Source organism: Nomascus leucogenys, chromosome 1a, assembly GCF_006542625.1.
Source record: "Nomascus leucogenys isolate Asia chromosome 1a, Asia_NLE_v1, whole genome shotgun sequence".
NCBI lineage: Eukaryota > Metazoa > Chordata > Mammalia > Primates > Hylobatidae > Nomascus > Nomascus leucogenys.
Window position 1 is genome coordinate 81696518 of NC_044381.1, and position 17939 is coordinate 81714456.

At 55.4% G+C, this 17939-nt stretch overlaps 1 protein-coding gene across 3 annotated transcripts in view; it reads right to left on the reverse strand.

Annotated features, from left to right (window-relative positions):
- The window catches only part of SPTB (spectrin beta, erythrocytic), a 134378-nt gene that overhangs the window by 7072 nt on the left and 109367 nt on the right, over positions 1-17939 (reverse strand). For all 3 annotated transcript variants that reach the window (XM_030812148.1, XM_030812143.1, XM_030812155.1), the window contains 7 exons: positions 17671-17915; positions 16375-16513; positions 15819-15903; positions 14469-14665; positions 14108-14157; positions 13531-13606; positions 102-358 (listed from right to left, as the gene is read on the reverse strand). In XM_030812148.1, the coding sequence (XP_030668008.1) occupies positions 102-358; positions 13531-13606; positions 14108-14157; positions 14469-14665; positions 15819-15903; positions 16375-16513; positions 17671-17915 (1049 nt within the window). The remainder of the gene's footprint in view (positions 1-101; positions 359-13530; positions 13607-14107; positions 14158-14468; positions 14666-15818; positions 15904-16374; positions 16514-17670; positions 17916-17939) is intronic.

Consider the following 17939-nt stretch of genomic DNA (forward strand, 5'->3'; position numbering starts at 1 on the left):
TCCCCCAGCACATGCCCATGTCACCAAGGCTCTGCTGGCAGAGAGATCCCTGGGAGCTGCCCAACTTACCCTCAGCCAGCCCCAGCCTCTCCTGCACTCACCTGTTGGAAGCCTTCTTGTTGGGACCCTCCAGGTCATGCTTGCGGCCCAGGTAGCCTTCCATCTGCACGCTCTGCCCATGGTCCCGCGGGGCCAGCAGCGTTGCGGGCTCATCACCCTCGCTCAGAGGCGTATCTAGGACCTTAAAGAGGGGCTCTGTGGCGGGCCTCTCTTCCCCAGCGGATTTCTGCCCATCCTGGTGCTGCCCCGGCGGTGGTGGCTGCTGCAGGTTCTGAGGCCATGTTCCCTCTTCTTCCCCCTGCTCAGGGCATAGGGAGGAGCACAACTTTCTGGGGACTCTGGCCTAAAGATGGCTGTTCTCAGCAAAACTGGGAGGTCAGCAGCCACCCTCCCCACACCCTCAAGCCTACTTCCTTTCTACTCCCACCTCCTGGCCCACCCTGGCTCTCCCACAACCTGCTGTGGGTGCCCACTTGCCTCTCTACTCTGCCTGTGCTTCTGGCTCCATTTCCACCCCATTCTCCCTTCAGAGAGCTGCAGGGTGGCCCCCTCTCTCGAATGTAACATAGCAGCGGAAGGTTCTCAGAGTGAGCCAAAGGGACCTGAGTGATTATTTCATTAAAGGGGTGTGAGGGGGGGCAGGTTCCATTGCTGCTGGCAAAGCTCTGGCCCCTCCCCTTGCTGTAGCCAGACACTCATATGAGGAAAGTTCTGCTGCTAAGACAAGTTTGACAACCACTTATAGTAGAATGTTGAATGGGAACTCTTCTGGTACTTTCAAATTGTGCCTAAAGCCCTAAAACTAAAGGTACCAGGTCCTAAGTCTGCCCCTGCCACCTTACAAAGGGAGAACCCAGACCCTCCCTGGCCATCAGCAGGTCTAACAGGTCCTTTCTCCATCATTTGATGGGAACTTTTTGGACAGGGCAGTGGTTCCTAACCCTGGCTGCCTTCCGCAATCGCCTCAGGTGCTTTTAAAACAAACATTCTCAGGCTCCATCTCAAGATGCTGAGTTAACTGGCCCTGGGGGTCGGCACATTGGTATCTCTTACTGAGCATTTCATGGGATCTAATGTGCAGCAGGAGTTGAGAATCCCCCTCGTAAGGACGCACTGCCTTGGGGAACTGCTGTGGTCTTTACCTCCCTGCACCTCCCTGTGGAGACTTGGGGATGCCTGGCCCTTGCCCAAGTCAAGGGAAGGGTTTCCAATGGTGCCATTCACTGTATGACGTACAGGTGCCCACAAGAAGGGGAAGCTGACCTGCCATTCCCTGGCTGGGCGTCTCCTTATGCTAGACCTTGCTGATCTGCCCGTTTGCCTGTTGGGGCAGAAGAAAGAGAGGGCAGGACAGATTGGGGCAGCAGGGGGTGGCCTCTCATTGCCAGGTGGGGCAAGAATGGGTGGGTCTCCTCAGTGCCAAGGGAGCACCAAGGAAGGCAGCCTCGCTGGAGCCATCTGGCCAGGACCCTGTCCCAAAGGCCTGACTGCTAAACACCTTTCAGCAAGAGGTAGGAAGGCCCCCAAGCAGCTGGATGCCTGAAGCACCAAGGACATCTTCAGCCAGGAGGTCAGAAAAGGAAGTCCTTTTTCTGCTCCCTCCTCACTGCCCCAACAGCTGAAGACAGAGGTCCAGAAGAGTGCTGGGGAGGAGAGGGAAGGAGCCAGGAGAGAGCAGACCATGTTCTCCTCCCTGGTCTGAGTCCTTTGGACCCTGGGGCGAACCCGAAACAGAGGATGGAGGATGGGAGGATATGGGCCCCATGTTGGACATCAGATTGAAGCTTTAAACTGAAACAACTGGGCAGACTTTTTATCCACTGAAAGTGACCAGGGTCTGCCTGAGGTGGCCTTAGGAATGGGAAGGGGGGCTCAATGGAGACGTTGGAAGGCAGTGGTTGCAAGAAAGATAAAACTGGTCATGTTTGTATCTCATCAAATTAGCACTGTTCAGTAAACAGGTTACATGTTAGGGTTCCAGTAAGATTTCATTTAAAGAAAGGGTTAGGTGGCTGGGAAAGTTTGGAAACCACTGACTTAGCCTAACGCTTTCGATCTGTAATGAGAAAACCAATGCTCAGAGAGGTCAAGTGACTTGCCCAAGGTTATACTGTCAGAGTAGGCAGATAGATATGAGCAGGTGGGGGAGCCCCTGAGAAAGGGAGGTCTGGAAAGTCTCACACCCCAGAGACCACCCAAAACATTCACCCTAGATATAAGCAGAGAGGAGGGGAAATATCTACACAGGAAGGAACGCCACAAGACACCCCTTAAGATGCTCAGTCATCACTCTGCAGTTAACCTGTGGGAATGTAGCCAGCTGCATACTAAGGAGGGAAAGAAGGCAAAGGAGAAATTCCTACGAGATATGCAGGTACAATAAATACCAATATACACCCTTCCTGGAGTGGCAGTAATTAGCAACGTCACCATTCGGTAGGATTCATATCCGACACCCGCCCCTGCAGGTTCATCAGCTGACAGTAAGGGAGAGTCCCACAAACCTGGGGTGGGAACTAGGTGGGGCGAAAAGATGGAGACATAAGATAGAGGCAGGAAATTAGACAAAGGTGGAGACTTGGGACAGAGGCAGGAACTTAAAGAGAGTGTGACCTAATAAAAACCGCAAGACAGAACTCTCGAGCTGCTGGCTCATCTTTCGAGCAGCTTGCTCTGCCTCATCTTTCAGAGTGTACTGTCTCTGCTGCTATCTCACTCTTGCTGTGAATACTGCTGCTTCCCAGGCGGACCTGCTGGCTCCTCTCTTGGAGTCTACTTCAATAAACTCCCAGGCTAGGTGCGGTGGCTCACGGCTGTAATCCCAACACTTTGGCGGATCACGAGGTCAGGAGATCGAGACCATCCTGGCTAACACAGTGAAACCCCATCTCTACTAAAAATACAAAAAATTAGCTGGGCATGGTGGCACGTGCCTGTAGTCCCAGCTACTTGGGAGGCTGAGGCAGGAGAATCACTTGAACCCGGGAGGTGGAGGTTGCAGTGAGCCGAGATCACATCACTGCATTCCAGCCTGGGAGACAGAGTGAGACTCTGTCACAAAATAAATAAATAAATACAATCCCTGCTCTTTATTTTCCTTCAGTAAACCTTTTGCTTACATTACTACTTGGTCTCTTGGCCGAATTCTCCCAAGTAAGACTAAGAATTGAGAACTCTGCATTTCCTGGTGACAACAAAGCTAATAGGTACAGGAGACAGTTTGGAACATGCACTCCCCAAATGGACAGACCTGTGCTTTTATCCCATCTTTATGGTGTTCATCTTTTCCCACCTTAGCGCCCCTGAGGGTTGTGGCCAGGCCACTCTTCTATGCATCTGGCAGCCTTTGGACCCTAGAGTGTCTGCAATGAGCCAGCATTGGCCACAAGGATCTGGAGGCCCCAAAGCCCTGCCTGCATCACTGTAACAGGGAGGAAGAGCAGGAGAGGCAGGGATGGGACTGGAAGCCTGGGCGTGGGGTCTTTCTGTGGATCCTGCGCTCTGACTTGGATATACATGTGGGGAGGGCCTGCTTTTCCTCCAAGAGGGGCGGGAGTAGGTTCCAGAGGAGGGGACATGGGCTGCACTGCTGCTCCTGCTACCATCAGTGCTCTCCCTGCCCTTGGGTCTCAGAGAAGCAGCCATGGCAGATATAGGGAGGGAAGCTTGCCTCTCAGCCATATTTGCCCCTCTTACCCAGCCTCTGCTCTCCTGGGATTGGTTTTGCTAGAGACCTCTGTGTCTACATTTTCTTCCTATACTTTCATTCCATTTTCCTTCCTTTAGAAAACTGTCCTCTGAAAATAGAGACGGATTTTGCCAGGACTGCCTCCCAACTTAATCCCACCTTTCTTCTGTTTCCTCTTGATGGGTGCCTGGCCCACATTCCTTGGCAGGGACATTCAGAGGCCATGCCAGTGCGATCAAAAATTATATGGCCAGGTCACAGGTTGGCTTTGGAAAATGGGGGTTTTCCAATCTTTCCAAACGCAAAGATTTCTTTGGCGTTCCCGACTGCTCCTGTAGAGACAATTTAAAGTGCATCTTGTCCTCTCCACCCTGAAGGCCAAGGCCAAGAATGAGGGTGAGAGGTGAAGGAACTGGGCTTTGGCAGGGCTTCCCTTCCTCTCTGGGAGGGGGGAGCGGACACAGGTGAGAAAGGTGGGGTGTCATGAAGGTGGGTACAAGAGAGGGGGAAGGGGCTTTGGGGACAATCTTTCTTCCCCTCCTCAGCTCCCAGGAGGCTGGCCAACTCCCTGGAAGGGGACAAGGAGGAGGAACCAAGAGGGGCTGAGGTGAGGGGATAAGGAGGACAGGGATTTCTAGAAGGCCCTGTGAGCAGATACCGATGAGCTCTCAGAGGGAGCTGGCCCCTTCCCTCAGCCCCCTTCCTGCTCTCCCATCCGGGACCAACAGCAGAGGGCCTCTTGAGAAGCCCACCCCTTCTCAGGTGTTGGGTCAGACAGGCCTGGAGTGAGAGTCCCTGGAATTCCATTTGGGGGAAGGGAGAGAACCTTCCTGACTCAGTTAGTGGGAGTGAGCCCATGACCTACTTCACAGGTGGTTTGCAGCCTTTTAAAGTGAGGTCATGTCTGTAAATATTGGCTCTCTTATGATCCTTCACCCCTCCCTATCCACCCCTGCCTCCCTGGGGCTTTGCTGAGCAATTGTGGCCAGTGTCCCGTGGGGCTAGTGTAAAGATCTCAAAAACCCTCTTGTTCCTGGAGTAGCAGATGCTCAGGACTGAGAAATGGAGAAGGGGAATCTCAGCCATTGGCAGGCAAGGCCTCAGCCCCTCCTTTCTCGACCATTTTCAGTTGGAATATTCTGACGCTTGAGACAGGAAGGGGGAAGCCATGTGAACAGGTAAGCAGTGCAGGAGGGCCTGAGGCCCCACCCCTTTAGGGCAGTGCAGAAGCGGCCTGAGTCCCTGCCTCAATGCTTGGAGTGGGGCACTGAGGTGGAGGGACCCCAGAAGCCAGAGGCAGAGGTCCCCAGGTCCGGCCGAAGACAACAGTGTGCTGCTGAGTGGAGGGCTCTGGTAATTCACAAGTGGATTTTACAAAGAGCTCACAACTTTGTCAAGAAAAGACTTCCAGGAAGATTGTATCTAGATATATACCCAAGAGGTCAAATCCTTTTCTGAAGCAGAACCATTTTTTAAAAAGTTACTCTTGGGGTTCCCATCTGCCCAGGGAAAGTGCACAAACAGCAGAGAGCAGGCTGGAGGGATGGCCAGATGCTGCCGGCAGGCTCCTTGCTCATGGTAGGGGGAGGGGGTGGGGGGGGGTGGGAGCCTGACACAGCCCTGCAAGCATGTGAGTGTGTATGTGTATGTAAAGATCTTTTGCAATTCATAAGAGATAAGGAATTTCTCGGGGCCTTTCATTTCTAGCCATGCCTCTGGGAGGGGTATGTAGGTAGAATCAACAACGGGGGCCTTATCAGGGAAGGGGGTGGGGGAGGCTGGAGATGGGGTAGATGAAGCTGATGTGAGAAAAGAGATTCTCAGAATTCTAGAGCTGGAAAGAGGCCTTGGGGTCATGGGACTCAGCCCCTCCTATCTCAGATGGGAAAACCGGGTTCCGGCAAAGCTCAGTGACGGGCTGAGATTAGAGCACACAGCAAGTTAGTAGCAGAGCTGGGGCAAGAATCCATGGCCCTGCTTCCCTATCCACACAATGCCTCTCAGATTGGAAAGGGCACCGCAGGTGGTGTGGGAAGGCAGGGAGCCAAGTAGCTGGGCAGGGACCCATCCATGGCCCCTTTGCCGCGAACCTGCAGTGGGAGGCCTGTGGTCCTGTTGAATCAGCCCTGCTTCTTTCTAGGCCAGATCCATCAAGGACCTCCCAGCTGAACCATCCACCCATGCCAAATGTGGGCCCTGGGTCAGGCTAGCAGCATGGTGTGGCAGGAAGCCCCACCTCCCCTGAGCCTCAGGGCTAATAAGAGGGGATGAGGTGAGGCTGCTCCTCTGTAAGCAGGCCATGGTCTGAGGTGGGGACTGCCTTACCCGACAGGAGGCGAGATCTATGGACAGAGAGCACCAGGAGGGGCGATGCTGGCTACTCATGTGGCTGAGGTGTGACTAAGGGACCGGCAGGTTCTGCCCAAAGGCGCCGCGTATGGAGGAGCTGATCTGAGATTCCCTTCCACCTCTGTGCTGTAAGGCAGGGGCTGCTGCTGGAGTCCTCAGGTCATCAGGAAGTTGAAGATTCCCCCTGTACCACTGAGGGCTGCCACCCACCAGAGCAGGGGACACTCTGAAGGAAGAGAGTCCTGCTGCTTGGAAGAAATTCTGGGTGTCCAGCTGGGGCAGCAAGGGAGTCTAGACCATAAGTGGAGGTGAAAGAGAATTGGGGAGTGGGCTGAATAAGGGAAGGTACTGCCTTTAGTCCTCTGGTTTGGGGAAGAGGCAGGGGGAGATGTCTGAGGAGCTGTGTGTACTGGCTGTGGGATCGTGACATCAGAGGAGGGCAGGGGACAAGCAGCATTGGTTGCTGGTTGACAGGGATCAGTGGAGAAGAGGGCACAGGCCTTTTGGGGTCTCGCAGGATTGTAGTCAAACCAACAGGGAGAGGCCGCAGGCTCCCAATGGGTGGGGGATGGCCATCTCCGGGTCTCTGCAGTCTTGCAAAGTCAAGCAGGAGTCTGTGTAAGCGTGACTTTTTAGGGTCCTGCCTTGCTAGGAAACTGGCTTGGGTCGGGGAGGCAGGGGTTGGGGTCTTCACAGAGGATGTGCAAAACAGGCCAGGGACATGGGCAGGTTGATAAATGTCTTCTCCAGGCCAAAGGAGGTGAAGGTGTATGTCCAGGCTCAGCCAGCAGGTGGCGCCGGGGACTGCACACAGACGACAAACTCCTCAGGCTCCCAGGAGAAACACAACCTGGCTCGGGACCACAGGGTCGTTCAGAGGTTCTGAAGATGCTCAGCGAACCCAGATGCATTTACAAGCAAAGAACACAGGCGAAAAGGTCTTCTCTCTAAAGGTAACGCCAGTGAGAACCAGGGCCTGAGGATGCACCCCAGAAACAGACTGACTGCAGCAATGGGATGCATCGTGCCACGACTGAATTCATGTTAGAATTCACATGAAGGATGCTGCTTTTAAGAGATGAAGGACTGAGGTGGGGGATGGAGAAAAATGAAGGGACTTAAATGATCACCTACTCAGTGCCAGCTGCTCTACCTACATTGTCTCTTCCAATCCTCCCAGCCTCTCTGCAAGGCAGGTACTGTTATTACCCCTGTTTACAAATGAGGGAAACTGGGGGTCATACAGAGTGAGTGATCTGTCCATAGTCACACATTAGTGAGGAATGTTGAGGACGCAGGTCTGTCTGGCACCAAACTCTGTGTTCTTCCTAAATCCTGCTGCAAGAGGGGAGACCTGTATCCTCACTCCAGAGGAAAGCACCTGTCCGATGGGGTTCACAGTCTAAATGAGATGATCCTGGCTTATACAAAACACATGGCTGATTGACAGAGGCAGCATAATCATGCCAGAGCTGGAAGAGGGGCTTGGGGCCAAACAAGACCCCCTGCTAGATGCCTTAGGCAACCAAAGAGTGCTGGTGACTGTGGGGTGCGGGGAGCTGGCAGCCAAGAAGTGTTGCCCTCGCCCGATGTCCGATATCTCAGCTCTTGTCCTCTGGGTGAGAAGGGCTGTCACTGGGTGGGTTGGAAAGGCTGTTCAGAAGACAGTTGTTTGCAAGAGAAGAAAAAGGTTTGTTGAGCTGAAGGCACCCAAAGAGATGAAGAGATGGCAACTTAAGGTGGGCAGAGACAGATGCCTTAAAGGAGAAAGCAGAGGCTGTTGCTGAACAGGGGGAAAGAGCCAGGGCAGGGAGCTGAGGCTGGGATGCATGGTGAGGAGTCCCCTGGATTGCAGGCCAAGGGATGGGGAAAGGCTCTTATGAGAAGTGGGGTGGGGGAGCAGTCCAGTGCAACACTGCACCCCAGAGTCCAGCTGTCTGTCTGAGATGGCAACGGGGGGGCCTGGCCAAGATGACAGGAAGGGATGCAGGGCAGAAGGGCACCCGGTAAAGCGAATGGAGGGGAAGGGAAATGGCAGTGTGCAGGGGAGGAGAAAACTGGTTCACTGTCACCAGGGCGTGAGAAGAGAATGAGGCTTCCTCGGGAGCTGTCTTCACCATGCCCACCACCTGTGTGGCCTCTTCAGGTCCCTGCCCTGAAGGAGCTGCTGGCTGCTTAGTCGCTCAGTGGCCCTGAGCCAGCCACTCAGCATTTGAAAGATTAGAGAGAGTTAGAAGACACTGACTCCCCTATCCAGATCTGCCACTCAGTGGTCACGTCGTCCGATTCAAACCCATTTCTGAGATGCCTCCACTGTTAACTGAGTCTCAGTTAACATTAAAGGGATTAGGAGCGCCAATCCCTTTCAGGGACGTCACACATGGCATCACCGCAGCCCTGCTGAGGGAGTTCTCAGAGCAGTTCACACTTCACTTCCCAAAACCAGAATCAGGCACAGTGGACAGGAAGATGCGCAGGGCTGTGCACTGGGGACCTTTAACCTGGGGGGACTTGCAGCATCATCAGTACCATTTCTTCTCCATGCAATCCACCTCCTTCTCTCCCAGGAGAAAACAGCCTCTCACCACACGTTACACTGGGGCTTCTGAGGCACCCAGAGCCTAGGAGGTGGGGGATGCTCAGCAGCACCCCCAAGTCCTTCCCTAGATACTGAGGCCATCGGTATCTAGGATGTTCTGAAACACAGCTTGAAAGGAAGAACTTAGGAAGAGTTGTCAGAGCAGAGGGGCCAGGAATATTAAATCTGACCACAGCAAGGAGAAAGGGACATGCCCAGCAGCGGGCAGGTGTCCAGAAAGAGCCTACAGCAGGTTTCTCCAGGGAGCCAGGCACAGTGCCAGAGTGTAGGCAGACACACCCCTGCCACACTGACTCAGGCATACTGGGTAGAGAGGAACACGCCCAGGTTTTGGGGAAAACTGACGTTGTTTCCAGCTGGGTCTGCCTATTACCAACAAACATAGGATTTGCATTCACTGCAGAATGTCTGAAAGAGTAGCAGGAGGAGAAGGAAAGACTGGGAGAGCTTGTTCAGGCGAGAAGAAACACAGCTGCTGTCTCCACACCCACATCTCTTCCATCCAAGGACGTCAGAGCCCCACCACTGGCTGCTGATTAAAGCTCCTGGCTGCCTGCCAGGGAGGCTGCTGCTCGGGGAGGTGCTCAGGTTGCCAAGGGGCAGCAGCAGCTGGAGCCAGCCAGACACCGGCCAAGAGGTGGTCCTGGCTGCAAGTCCAGTGCCTGCTCAGCCCCTCACGTTCGTAAGTGCGGGTTACTTCCCTGAAGCCACATAAACCTTTAATCCTATGGGACTGGAGAGGCAAGGGACCTAGGAGTCTCAGCTCCCATGTTCAGCCCTAGCGAGATGCTCAGTCCCTTTCTCTAGGGCTGCTGGCTGCACAGGCAGTGCTGGAAGGCCACGCGCAAGAATGGCATCTGTGAGCTGCCCTTGGGGAAGAGAGCTTTCCCTGACTTCCTGACGAGAAGGCTGACAACGAGGGGGCACCCAGCAGCTGCTTTCTGGAGTGACCTGGCATCCCAGGGTCCCCTCTGCACTACAGCCTAGATCTAGCCTTGGGGCTTGGAGGCAGGCAGGGTATGTTTATCCCACACAGTGAGCCCTGGCAAAGGCGATTAGGAGCACCAATCCCTTTCAGGGACATCACACATGACATCACCGCAGCCCTGCTGAGGGAGTTCTCAGAGCAGTTCACACTTCACTTCCCAAAACCAGAATCAGGCACAGTGGACAGGAAGATGCCCAGGGCTGTGCACTCGGGACCTTTAGCCTAGGGGAACTTGCAGCATCATCAATACCATTTCTTCTCCATGCAATCCACCTCCTTCTCTCCCAGGAGAAAACAGCCTCTCACCACACGTTACACTGGGGCTTCTGAGGCACCCAGAGCCTGGGAGGTGGGGGATGCTCAGCAGGACCCCCAAGTCCTTCCCAGGGCCACAGCCCCAGGTGAAGGGGAGATGCTTAGTCTGGAGCAGGTCTGCCTGCCCACTGCCGAGGGCTCCCTTGCAGACCTGGGCCTCCTTCAGGGCACTATCCTTACCGTAGCAGAGGTGCAGCCCCACCTCTAGTCCCCCACAGGGACAAAGGCAAACACCCCTGCCCTTTACTACTTCTTTCCCATCTCCCGTCTCACACCAGTGGGTACCTGAGACCAGCCAGTACCACAGCACTAAGCACCAGGCAAGAGGAAAGTGGTGAAAACCACCTCTCCCAGCCCCTCCCTGTAATTTGCTAAATTGCTGGCATACAGGAATGTTCCAGACTTTCGGTAATTCTCCAGGGAAGGCTTTATAAGAGAGGGGAGACTCAGGGGATTAGGTGGTTTTTATCTAAAATCATGCAGGAAGTTTCCAACAGAATTGAGGACTAGAACCCTGATGTCCTGACTTCCCTCCAGCAGTTTTGCCTTTCGTGAGTGAGGTCTTGTTTCTTCTGCCTGGCCTCCCATGCACTTACCTGTATGAACGGATTGGCCTTTACCAGAACGTGCTCTAATGTGAAAAGGCAAGAGGTGAGGGAAGGCGGTGGGACCGTGCAGTGATGTGCTTGAGAAAGAGGCTGATGTGTGGGATGGAAGTTCCAGTCACCACGTGCACACACACGCGGGGAAGGGGAGGACTGGCGTGGGGTGCCGCCCTGTGGTGTGCAGCTGTCCAGACAGGAGCAGGGGTGCCTGGTCCACTCCCGTCAGTTCCCCCCAGCAGGAAGCCGACATGCACAGTGAGGGGTTGTACATGAAGCAACACCGCATGGATCTATTCTGTAGGGCACCGACACCAGACCACACACAGAGGACCAGCAGGAGAGCCACCGTCCCCCCAGGACTATCCCCGAGGGGAGGCACAGCCACTGGCCATCCCTCCCTGGGAGAGGCCTGCGGTTCTGTGAAGGGGTAGTCCCAGGCAGGCTGGAGGGACCAGCCGCTGGGCTTGCGAGGAGCCTTCTAGAGCCAGGTTGGGCTTTCCCACAGGCTCTGTCCTCCTCTTTCTCGCATCGAAGGCGGATGGGGTATTAGGCCCTCCCTCTGAGGTTCGTGGATCCTCATGAGAACTTAACAAAAGGCTCAGAAGGGAGCAGCAGTAGGAAATCTGTGCGTGAGGCCTTGGGTCTGGTGTTCGTTTGAGTCACCATCTGGTTTCTTTCTGGTACCGGGCACAGGCCAGTCTTCCCATCTGCTGGAGTGGCTGGCTCTCCGGAAAGGGTCTCAAACGTGGGCTCACTTCTTCCCCCAAAGAGATCATCAGGTCCAAACAGGTTTTATTCCCCCCAACCCGGTGACATTCAGGTGTTGGCTGGAGGCGGCTCTGATGCACAAGTAATTACATTTGCACAGACACACACGACACAGACAATGGATGGAGTCGCTCTGGTGCTCACAGAGGAGCCCGCACACCAGGACACCGCCACATGCAGACACACAGGGACACACGGCAGAAGCAGGCAGGGGCAGGGCACAGGGATGGCCCCAGCCCGTGTCCGCAGTCTGTGCCGGTCCCCCAGAGTTCGCTCTCCTTCCGGCAGGGGCTGTTGCTGGGAAAAAGGGGCTGGGACGCAGTCCACCACAGACAGGGAGGCGACCCCACATGCGACGACGGGAGCTTCGGAGGGAACTTCTGGGAGAGACCCTTCAGCAGGAGCCCAGCAGTGCCCTCTGCTGGGCATGGTGGGCTGGTGCAGCTAGGAAAGGGAGGCCTCTGGCCAGGCTGGAGGCCACAGAGGGGTGTGTGTGAGCACGCGCGCACGCACGTGGCAGGTTGGGGAGGGCATCTGTCTTAGGGTGAGAAGGGCTGAAAAAGAGAGGCCTCACTATCTGTACATGTTTCTGGGGGTGACTGGTGTACCAGAAACTTCCATCTGGAATGCCAGTCTTCCTAACCTCACCCCCAGGTTCAGGCAGGCTCACGGGGCACCTGGAGAGGTGGGCTGCAGGAAGGATCTGTGGCTCCCTTGACCTCCAGTGCAGCCTGCCACAGCGGGGACATGCGGGGGGAAGCCATGCAAGCCGTGTGCTGAATTCTTGCTTTCCTCTCGGTCAGCTGCTCCCGAGAGCAGTTCCCTAAGCCTGGGTGACAGCCTCCCAGGCTCCCTGCACAGACCCCACGGGGTCCTAAGGGGCCTGCTCCAGGTAAGGTCCTGAGGCGCATGCCCTAGGCCTCTGGCAGCTGCTGTCTTGGGTTCTCCCTGTCCCTTGAGGCAGGCCTCTGGCTCATCCTCCTTTCCTACAAGTTGGGGGGCTGACCTCTGTTACTCAAAGCCCTGGAATTCGCCTCAATTTTGCAGGCTTCCTTCAAGTCTGTTCTTGCCCCAGAACCAGCTCCATATCCAGACTCACTGACCCACAGGCCTCAGGCCAGGTCGGTGGAAAGAGGAGAGGGCTCTGCACAGGGGGAAAGAATCACCTACAAGGATGGGTACCCCCACTTCACCACTGAAGATGCCTGAAGTGGGGCAGGTGGGATGGGACAGCCGAGTGGTTGGTGTGTGTGTGAGTGTGGGTGTGTGTCTGTGGGGGTGTGGTGTGTGTTTGCATGTATGTGTGTGTGGGGGGGAGGTTGTGGTGTGTGCATGTGGGTGTGTGGGGTGTGTGTGTGTACGTGTGTGTGGGTGTGAGTGTGTGGATGTGTGGGTGTGGTGTGTGGTGTCTGTGCATGTGGGTGGGTGTGGTGTGTGCATATTTGTGTGTCCGTATGTCTGTGTGTGTATGTGGGTGTGCATGAGGTGTGTATGGGGGTGTGGTGTGTGTGTATGAGTATGTGTGTGTGGGTGTGTGGATGTGTGTATGGGGATGTGGTGTGGGTGCATGTGGGTGGGTGTGGTGTTTGTATTTATGTGTGGTGTCTGTATGAGTGTGTATGTGGGTGTGTGGTTGTGCGTGAGGTGTATGTATATATGGGGTTGTGTGGTGTGTATGTATGTGGGTGTGTGTGTATTTGTGTGTGCATGCGTGTGTGTGGGCGTGTGCATGTGTGTAGGTGTGGGTGCAGGGGGTGAGTACTGCCTAGAGGAAGGAGTTGGAAAATGGGGAAAAGGACGGTGTACAGAAATGCACTAATCGTCTCTGGCTAGTGTTTCCCCTCATGTAAATGGTGATATATTTATACAATAAAATTTATTAGATTAGATAAAAGAAAACTAATAACGTCATGTCACTGGGCTGGCCTGTTTCCTCTGTGCTGTGGGGAGGAGTGGAGGAGGCTAGTACGCTCATGAAGAACACCTCAATGAGGACGTAGCCTGCTCTGCTGGGAGGTGGCTGCAGGGATGTGGGGAGGATAGAGGGCGGGGGCTGCGCCAGCTCATCTCGCCTTCGCCTGGGCTGAGCCTAGTATGGGTGAGAGGGCTCTGGCTGCAGTGACTCCCAGGAACTAGACAAACGAGACCAGAGACTGACCGGGGATGTTCTCTCGGTGGCCGCAAGGTGGGAAACCGGAGCCTCCCCTGCTGTCTCGCCTTCCTCCTCTTGAGGCCTAAGGAAGACACAGTCTCTCTTTAGAAACAAGCACCCCTCTGAGGCCAGTGCCTCCTTCGAGGCCTGGCTTTTCACCCGCGCCCACAGGGAGGAGCACCAAATAGCTCCCCCTCCAGTCAACCGCCAGCCTGGACGGTGCTCGGCAAGGAGCCGCCCAGAGACTTCTTCGGAAAAGCCAAGGCAGATTCTTCAGAAGGGAGCCAGGTTCGAGGCAGAACGGCCTGTGGGGCCCCGTGTTCAGGTGGCTCCGAGGCAGGGCCTCGCCTGGCAGCCACTGCTCCCAGCCCCCTCCTCCCGCACCAGGCCTTCAGCCCGCCCGTGACTGGGGAAGCAAAAGCTCCTCTGCCCTCATGCCCAGGCACTCTGGGCCTTCCTGACAAGGGTGCCCAGTGTGAGAGGTCAAATGCAACTGGTCCCAATGTCAGGGTTCTGATGAAAGGCACCCCCTACTCCCACTTGGCAGAGCACTCAGCTCCCTGGACGCACGGCCACCACTCACCCAGTCTCCTCTGCGGGTCTCTCTGCAATCTGGCGTTCTTTCAGCTCAAGCTAGAGGAGGAGAAGGCCCAGGGGTCAGAGCAGCCACGGAGGCGAGTTGTGTTCTCAGACGATCTCCCTCTGGACGCAGCCCTGCACCGCCACACGCCCTGGCACTTGTTCCTTCTAGAGTCAGCCCCTTCTGTCCTTCGCATTCGGAGGTCAGTACTTCCTGCCACTTGTCTTTCCTTCCCATTGTCCCTGCTGGCCAAGCCTGTCACACCATTCTAAGTACCTAACAACTGGCCTGGAGTCCTTGACATGAGAGCCCTGGGGGCACAGCTGCCACCCTCCTGAGCCTCCCAGCACTGATCCCTGCTCACCGTGGTGGGCTTCTCCAGGGCAGCAAAGCGCTCTGCCCAGCTGGCCGTGGACTTCTCAAAAGCCTCATGCCTCTTGATGAGCTTCTCCACACTGTCCACTGTGTGTCCAAAGTCCCCGCTGGCCAGGTAGGGCTCCTGGGCAATCAGCCACGCCTCAGCCACAGAGGCATCCCTCGAGAACTGGCACACCTCCAGCACTGCCAGGGGGAACAGGACACAGACCCCCCACAAGGCCCAGGGCCTGTTGGCACCCAATCGTTCACTCCTGATTGGAGGCCAGTGGTCAGGCAGGTGGCCTGAATAGGTGTCCCTAAACCACATGGATACCCTTGCTGCCCGCAGCCACCCCATTCCACACTGGGCCCCTAACCCATCTTCACAATAGTTATATCTTTTTAGAGGGAGGGCTTCAATCTGTCACCCAGGCTGGAGTGCAGTGACGTGATTATGGCTCATGGCAGCCTCAGCCTCCTGGGTTCAAGTGATCCTCCCATCTCAGCCACCCGTGTGGCTGGGACTATAGGTGTGCACCACCATGCCCAGCTAATTTTTGTTGTTGTTGTAGATAGGGTCTCCCTATGTTTCCCAGGCTGGTCTCAAACTCCTGAGCTCAAGCAATCCTCCTGCCTGGGCCTCCCAAAGTGCTGGGATTATACATGTCACCCACCATGCCTGGCCCAATAGTTATATTTTTTAAACTATATTTTTCAGTAATTAGAACTCTATTTTGAAAACAAAATGTATTTTAGATGTCTCTGAGAAGGAGTCTTCTGCCTTGAACATTCTTCCCAGCCCTTGGCCGTCTCACATGATGCTGGACGAGTGGCCAGGGACCAGTTGGCCCTTCTTGGCTCACAGCTCCTTCCTGAGTGATGGCTTTTCCCCACCTCTCATCAGCACCCAACTGAAGGAGGAAGAGCCTGTTCTGTGCTTGACATTCCTCATGAGGAATGTCTGGGATTCATGACAGCCTTACCCGAACCCCTCCCCCAGACCCCCAACCCCTCCCCCAGATCTTCAACCCCTCCCCCAGGCCTCCAGCCCCTCCCCCAGGTGATAGGTCTGCAGGCATACCCGCCCGGGCATGAGGCTGGGGGCGAGTAGGGCAGAGGATGGGCAAGGAGTGGGGGCACGCTGGGTGGTTAGGGTGAGGCTTCCAGCAGCATGTCCACTCTGGCCTTCTGCCTGGACCACTGAGGCCCCTGGCCCCAGAGCTTTGCTGAAGAGCAGTGCTGTGGGGGGCTCCTCTCTAGGCAGTAGTGAAAATCCACCCATTGTGGCACCTCCCCATTCCCCTACTCCCACGGGGGTACTCCTGCCCCTGGGCCCTGGCTCCAGGGCTGTACTCACACATGCGGAGCCGCTCCCAACGGGCCTCCCACTTCTCATTCATCTCTTTCCTCCTGGACATCACTTGCTGCAGTTTCTCGCGGATCTATGGGGAGGAAAGGGAGAAAAGCTCAGGCTTGGCTCACCCTTCCCCACCTGAGGCAGTGCGCAGATGGGTCCTGCAAAAAATGCCAGGTTTGGTCCTACAGTCCTGGCTTCAAGTCTTGGCCCAACTACTTGCCAGCTGTGTGGCCTGGGGCAAGTTATTTAACCTCTCTGAGGCCCATGCGCCTCTCCTATTAAGGGAGGTCACCAACTCCAAAGTGTGTGCACCTGTGGGTGTTAGGCAGGTTATGAGCCTGCTCTCCTTTACTGAGTGGCCAGCTCCTTAAGGCAGGGAGTGCGCTTGCTGGGCCTCCAATCCCCGGGCCTGTGTGTAGCCCCGATCTCCATGAGTGAGAGCAAGACAAGCTCCTCGGAAAAGCTGCAGCTCTCATCTGCCTCCCAGGAGGCTGCCTGGCTGGCACAGTGGGGACGGAGATGGAGGGGCTCGCCTCCATCCTTGCAGTCCCCTCACCTCCTCTGAGGCCTGGTGCTGCCGCTGCAGCAGGGACTCGCCAAGCTCCAGGCAGGCACTGAAGTTCTTGCTCCGGGTTTCAATCTCTGCATTGATGCCCTGGTGATACTTCATGAGCAGTTCCACAGAGGAGACATCCCTGGGGGACAGGAGGACAAGGGAAGAAGGGAACTCTGGGTCACTCTGGCCTGCCTCTGTGTCCCAACCAGAGGGGCCCACCTCCCCCTGCCTGTGGGAGTCTGACCCTGCTCCCTCCTCTCTCAATGGCCAGCCAGGGGGTCCTCCACCAGCCCAGCCCCAGCAGGAACACAGATGCCCTGGTATCTTCCATTGCTCAGTGGCCAGAGCATGGGCAGTGGGTACAGAAATCCCCAAACAAGCCTGGGAATATTACTGGGCAATAAAAAGGAATGGGGTACTGACTGATGCTACAACAGGGATGCATCTTGAAAACATTATACTAAGGGAAAGAAGCCAGTCGCAAAAGCCCACATATTGTATGATTCCATTTATATGAAATGTCCAGAACAGGCAAATCTAGAGAGACAGAAAGTTGAGTAGTGGTTTCCAGGGACTGGGAAGAGAGGGCGAATGGGGAGTGACTGTTAATAGGGGCAGAGTAATGAAAATCTTCTAACCTTAGATTGTGGGGATAGTTGTGTAACAGCGAATATATTAAAAACCATTGAATGATACACCCTAAATGGATGAAGTGTTGTATGTGAATTATATCTCCATAAGGATGTTAAAAGTAAGACCATCAGGACAGACACCCTAGGGGCAATAGGATGGAGATGGATCAGCAATAACTGATGAAGTGACACAGACTGGGCAGAGTGGTCTGATCTCTGCAGGGGCTCTCACTGCCCACATGCCTGACTCCTCCTCTCATGGATAATGAGCTTCTTCCTGAGTTTTGGGGGAAGGGCCCCCTCACATCCCAGGGCTGGGAGAAGAATGTGCAGTCTTAGACCTGCCCAGCTTTGGACATGTGAGTTGCTTATTTTCACTGTCAACCATGGTCACTGTTCCCATTAGAGAACCTGAATGACAGATGTCTCTCGCTCTACACTCAGGACTCTCCTGACTCTGGAGCAATTGGTCCTCCCAGTGGAAGCCAAGCCAGGCCATTTCTGCCTGGATCCAGCCTCAGGCCTCAAGTGTCCCCCAGGGATTTTCATGGACCGATAGTCCAGGACTATCCCTTCACGGAGGAGCCACAGTGCAGCACCCTGGTTGGCCGGGCTTTTCTGGCCTGGAGAGGAGCTGCCTTTGCCTGGAGGACGCTCCCCTCACCTGGGCCTCTCCTGGGTCTCGATCTGCCGGATGATGCTCTCCATCCAGGAGAGGAGGTCACGGGCCATGCTGAAGAAGCGGAATTTATCCGCCGTGTCCACTAGCTGGGTCCGGCGCCCGGCACAGGCATCGAGCAGCGCCTGCCACGCGGCAGACACCTCCTGCTCCTTGTTCTGGATGGCCTCTGCCTTCTCCCCAGCATATGCTGTCTGCAGACGGGTGGCCACGTCCTGGAACTGCTGCACCTGTGGTCAGGCAAAACCAGACAT